This window comes from Pinus tabuliformis, chromosome 1_2 (genome assembly GCF_031772625.1).
Source record: "Pinus tabuliformis cultivar Carrire ecotype Pingquan chromosome 1_2, CPIR1, whole genome shotgun sequence".
NCBI lineage: Eukaryota > Viridiplantae > Streptophyta > Pinopsida > Pinales > Pinaceae > Pinus > Pinus tabuliformis.
The window spans coordinates 431,615,650-431,621,649 of NC_142298.1; the positions used below are offsets into that span (position 1 = coordinate 431,615,650).

General features: G+C 36.8%; 1 protein-coding gene across 1 annotated transcript in view; it reads left to right on the plus strand.

Moving 5' to 3' along the window:
- Positions 1-4,923, plus strand: part of LOC149206207 (putative plastid-lipid-associated protein 14, chloroplastic) — a 45,034-nt gene extending 40,111 nt beyond the window's left edge. The window contains exons 7-14 of the mRNA XM_089393650.1: positions 2,020-2,126; positions 2,223-2,310; positions 2,429-2,509; positions 2,951-3,027; positions 3,263-3,398; positions 3,829-3,891; positions 3,985-4,062; positions 4,157-4,923. Of these exons, the coding sequence (XP_089249776.1) occupies positions 2,020-2,126; positions 2,223-2,310; positions 2,429-2,509; positions 2,951-3,027; positions 3,263-3,398; positions 3,829-3,891; positions 3,985-4,062; positions 4,157-4,753 (1,227 nt within the window). The 3' untranslated portion in view covers positions 4,754-4,923. The remainder of the gene's footprint in view (positions 1-2,019; positions 2,127-2,222; positions 2,311-2,428; positions 2,510-2,950; positions 3,028-3,262; positions 3,399-3,828; positions 3,892-3,984; positions 4,063-4,156) is intronic.
- Positions 4,924-6,000: the final 1,077 nt, after the last annotated feature.

The window sequence follows — 6,000 nt, forward strand, 5'->3', positions numbered from 1 at the left end:
ATATCAGAGCCATAAACAACTAATCAAATGTATTGTTTTCCTCAACCTGTCGCTTAGGGTTATCCTTTATCATCTGATTAGCTGCTTCTCTGGTCCCAAAAAGTAAGGCGATTGATGACCAAACAGTCCATCATATGAAGTGCAAGTGCATGATTGGAATACAGTAGAGTCTTGAAGATTGAAAAATGCCAAGGGGAGAGAACCAGAAATCCCGGCCTAAAACATTTGGGCACTAAAATTCAACATATTTAAAGATAATTGCGCTGAGAGAAGCTAGGTGCTTCATGGCCCAGGTGGGGGAGATCCCTGTTACTTCATGTTTTTATGTAACTCTTTAACATGTACACACAAACACACATATTGGCATTGGCCCAGTAAAATAAAAAAAAAAACTAGCATATATCCATCTTAACCCCAGTTCTGTTAAGTTCACTTTGATGTTTCTGATCCCTCTCAGCACTTAATGGATCCAGGGCTAATATGAATTTATGCTAGTTCAGAACTGAAAGGTGAGAGAAGACCAGCCAAAGGACAGGCTGAATCCTCCCTGTCTAAGACTAAACCATTTCAATCAGTTCTTACACAAAATTAAAACAGTCAGGGTACTACCCAATTTGCAGCTGATAATGCCCATTTAGTTTTCAAATATGTGATATTTTTAGCAAAATATAAGGCTACTTTAATATATATATCTCAACACTGATGTGAGTTGGATTGATGTAATCTGGATCTTTGCTTAGGGTTAATACTTCTGTTTCTTCAGCGATCTCCCAACCTGATTCACTATATATTGGATTGGCCAGCCGTAATCACCACATGGGAGATCTTGTACAAGTTCATTGTCCAGCCAACAGGATCATTATAGGATTTCTTTCTCACAGGGGAATGGGCTTCCCTTCTTCTTTGTCTGCTGCTGCCTTGAATAAAATAAGGGTCAAACCTACCCCTTGTTCCAGCATTATCTGTGTTTCTTTTAACAGATCCAGGTGCATGACAAACTATAGAACGATGATCTCCTGTATTACAAAAGTACCTGAATTGAAGCTGAAACGAAACCTGCAAAAACACATTGCAAATTATGACTTCCAGGTCAAAGTCAGTGAGCCTCCTTTGCACAATCTTAGAATATTCTTCATTCCACCTTTTCCCTAAAAGCCATTAATATTCTATATCCAATTCATTTCATAATGCCCACATTAAACATCTCAAACAGACAGGTAAATTATGTTGGTTCACAACATTCATTCTGATTAGCAAATGGCAACAAACTAATATATATACCCAGAATTTGTTAACATAGATACATTCAAAGAAGAGGTGCTTCAGACTTCATTTTGACCACAAAATCCAGAGTCCCAGAGATTGATAAGCGATTTGTGCACATCTGATTCATTCCAAACAAAAGGTACTTGAAACATTCATTTTCAGTTAATGATTCCATCCTATATTTTCTGTTTTAGTTTGATGTTTAGTCCACTTTAAAAGGCCTGTACTTTCTTATATATTATCTTGATTCAAATCTGTACTTGTCTTGTGAGCTTGGACTTTCAAGTTATGGAGCCCCATTAAGGATATATTGGATAAAGAGTCCCTTTTTCTTATTCTGAATCTTTTTCAATCTAGTTGTCAGTTTAGCAAGTCTTTTAGATTGCAATTAATGCATAAACCTTGACATTTGAAATCAGGCTATTTCACTTCTTGCTTAATGGTGATTTTCCATAACCACCTTAGAAAGATCCAATTCAGAATGTTTTTGGTGATCGAATGCTGCTGTGATTAGACCAAGAATGGGCATCTGGTCTGTTCATTCGATATTAACTATCAACTGCTTGACACTGAAATTCATGACAACTTTGAATTTTCAACTACTACTGTTCTCTTCCTGCAATTTATTAATAGTATTTCGTGTATGACAATAGTTACAGGAGTTGGGACTGTGCAAGGAGCTTGATGAATATACAGTAAAAACACCAAATTTGGATTTTAATTAAAATTTCAAGATACTCCTTATTTCTGCAGGTGGGGATACTTGGACATGCAGCTGATTTCCATGATAGGAGCTTAAAGTCTAGTGCACTTGATAGCAATATTGACAGGCGACAACTTATGATTGCATTCGATATCAGGTAGTCTAGGATTTGTCATATTTTTAAAAATATAAAAATAATTGTATTTTCTCTCCAATGTGCTTGGATTCGACATTTCTCTTGTATGGACTTCAGGTGCGTGGGCTTCATGATGGCTAAAATGGTGTTGCGGGAGCTCATGGATCCCTCCATATTCATGAAGTTCAAGTCCTTCTTAACAACGGTGTGCATCAATCAGTTCTTGAAGAACATAGCTTTCAGACAATTTCTTGTGTTTATAAATTGGTATTGCATGTCTGCATTGTTATGAACTTTTTGAAACATTGGAAGTATGAATTCAGGAAAACAATCCTTCATGCTTGCGTGAGTTTTTGTTGCCAATTTTCTACAAAAAGTCTCCAGCTGGAAGTATAGGTGTACAGGTATGTGTTCATTTTAATAGCCTTTCAGATCTTTTTCTTTATTAATTAGAAAATTTAGCAGGGTTGTCAAGTGTTTTTGCAATTTGATATGAAACTGCCCTGCCTCTGCTAGACAGGGACTTTCTTCCACCATGCTTTTGTTCCAAATTATATAGCTAGGGTGTATTCATTAGGAGATGAGTATTCAAGTGATTTTAACTTTTTTCGATGTAAGGTTATAATAATATGGATATAAGGGTTGGAATTATTTTTATGTTAACTCAAAGTGGTAAAAAGTGGAAATTTTATAGTTCTCATATATTAAAAAGGTAGAATTAGTAATTGAGAAAACAACAACAACTACAAAATGATATATAAATATTTAAATCAGCCTTTTCTCTATAATCTATATGAACACAAGCTTTATCATTTAGGATTAATTTGTATTTATTTGGTTGACAGATACTGGATAGGAACTGGGGTGCAGGTTGGAATCTTTTGGCATTGATGCTTGCCACAAAGCCTTCAGACCGGATAAGGTAGCTGAAAAATTGAAGTTTTCTGTCTAGACATATAAAACCATGCCTGAATTGATGCTTGAATTTATTATACCTACATACAAAAGTCCATTTAAATCATTTTCAAAATCTTCTTGTTGAATTTTTCTTATTCTTATTCTGTCTTACCATCTTTGGGACCAATGCTTTGCTAGAATAGACCAAGGGGGGATTAAATTCTAGACTTAGGTTAGAATTTGCTTTAACTTGTTCACAGTTGCTTGGATGCTTTGAGACATCCCTTTTTATGCGGACCAAGATGGCCTGTGGAGCCTTCTATTGGGATCATTCGTTGGGGTTTAGGTTCAACAGCTGTACGCATTGCCGAGGAGTACATTTATGGTCCTCATCAGGTATGCAGTTTTCTTTAAACATACTTATGCTCATAGCCTTACGCCAATCTTATTTCAGTTCCTCTCTGGTGAATGGGTACCAAAAAATGTGTTTTGATCAAATTGATTTTTTTTCGGAATGTAGAGGCATTGAAAAGTGAAACATATACGTTCCTAGAGCTAAGCATTCCTCATTTGTATAAGTTGCTAACATGTAGCCTAATAGATATTTAACGAATTTTCTTTACCTGATTAGGATAGCCTGAATGTTCACATGTTAAGAATAATTTAGTTGCGAAGAACCCAAACCTTATGCTAATTAAGTTTTACAATTTAAAGGGTTAAATTCTGCCGAACATTTCTTATGTTTACCTTATGATGCCAATGCTTTTCAATGGATTGAAACATTTTGTCTAGCACATCTAAAGATAGTATATTGCCTTTCGTGTAGCGTAACAGGTTGGCACACTACATTGACCTTATGGAGAGGTTGAATCCTAATTCAGATTGGAAGGTACTATTGTTTTCTTCATAGCGTATACACTTTGAGGTTTTTTCTTGCACCCTTCTTCTGAAATACTTTCTGTACCAATTCCTGAACTTGCAGAGCTGGCATGCGTTACTGCCTGGAAAATGGCGTTTATTGTATCATACAGGGAGGCAAATAGGCCTAACAATTCGTGAGGTAAACTCAACTTCTGATGCGTCTCTTGGTTTCCTTTAGTGTCTCATGTACCTTATGAATCTGTTAACTTCCAGCAATTGCATTTTTCATGTAGGCTTCCCCGAGAGTTCTTATTGGAAATGTTTATCTTAGTTTTTTGCCAATCAAAGACAGCAAAAGAAGCTTTTCTATGGCAGCTGATATTGATTTCACAGTCATGGTTGATCCCCATTGGCCCCATGATAAAAGGGGCAAAGAAGGAAATCTACACATCACTTCAAATGTTGAGATGACAAATGGAGAGAGAATTTACCAAATTGAATCCCAGGTTACAGACCAAGGAGCCATTCAGGAAAAGGACAGTGAGAGCAATGAGAGCATCCTCACAACCTCTCAAGTGCCAATGACACGGAAAAGTTCAAGAAATGGACAATGGAGAAAAGTAAGCCAGTTCCTACCAAAAGAAACACCTTCAAGTCTTCCTGTGGTGAAGTTGGTCCCATCAGATGTAGAGGTAACAATGAATCTTGACTACGCTACCAAAGGTACTTCCTTGCCAAGTAAGGTTCTGCTTGAAGTTCGCCTACAGGTTCCCCAGGAAATGTTTGACCTATCAAAGTTGGTCTGTGGGACATATGTTGATTCAAGGATGTTAATATTGCGAGGTGTCGCAGGTTCTGCTCTCCTCTTCACTCGCACTTTTGAAAGTTGACTACTTTAAATGTACCCCACTGTCATTGTTAGGAAGATGTGCTTGAAGCTGCATCTCTTCGCTCATTCTGATGTTGGTCAAGCATTCTTTCATTTGTTGAGCTGTACATTTAAAATTCGTCATTCTTTAAAAAGGAAGAATGCTGTATATAAATGCCTTGTTTTGCACTCCATTGAAAATTAAAATTGGTGTTTAAGTCATCTGGTGTAAGTTATGCTTGGTCAGGCTAGTGCACTTGTGTAAGTTCTATTTCATATATGACAGATTGTTTATCATACAACCCAATGTAGCATCAGGTGAAAACAACCATATGAGCAGGATCAGACTGCAAATTTACAGAAACAAGTTTGAACAAAAACTAGGAGCACTTTAAAATTGAAATCATGTCCATTATATCACCCTTTAAATCTGAGATCAAATAATAACATTTATATCACCCTTTTAACACTTTTTCATGTAAAAACCTAGCAGGCAAGTGGTTTGAAGGTGTAATGAACTCAACTATATATTCTCTGTTAGATTTCCTTAAAACCCAGCAACTGATTTACAATTTTCCAAGTCTAAAAATCAGAAATACAAACAACTGCTGCACTGGAAACATAAATTGCAAATACAATGAGTTTTCTAACATGCACAGTGGAAAATAAATCAGAAGACAAACACATCAACCATAGAACACAAGATTTACCGAGGGAACCCCAACTTTGGGAAAAACCTGCAACAATGTGTGTCTTTTATTATTCTTCTTCAGCAAAGGATTTTCTTCTGAGAAGCACAAGAAGGGAGAAATTTCCCTCTTTATCTCAGGAAAAACAACTGATCAGCTTTGAGATGAATCAATATCCCTCTCACGCACTATCTACCGTATGGCCTGCGCAGATCTGGCTATCTGCGCCCTGTGTGAATAGAACGGCTGTGCATGTTTTTCTTCCTGGGCACACATGTGAACTGGAGGCTGCGCTAAGGCTGTCTGAGCTGAGGAAATTTAATCCTCACTCGATATCTCCTTCTCGAACGCTGGAACACTTTGAATTGCTGAAACCCTCTGTGAAAATTCGGCAAACCCCGAATCCTATTGCAGTATAATTGTTAATTCGATTAAACAATCTACTTGTCGTGTGCTACGACAAATATCGAATTAAATACACGGCGACCTTCACAAAATAAATACTACGGAAGAAATAAAAATGTTGGAAGAATAGATGCACACACACATAAATACACAGTGATTTTTGGACCAAGTCTTT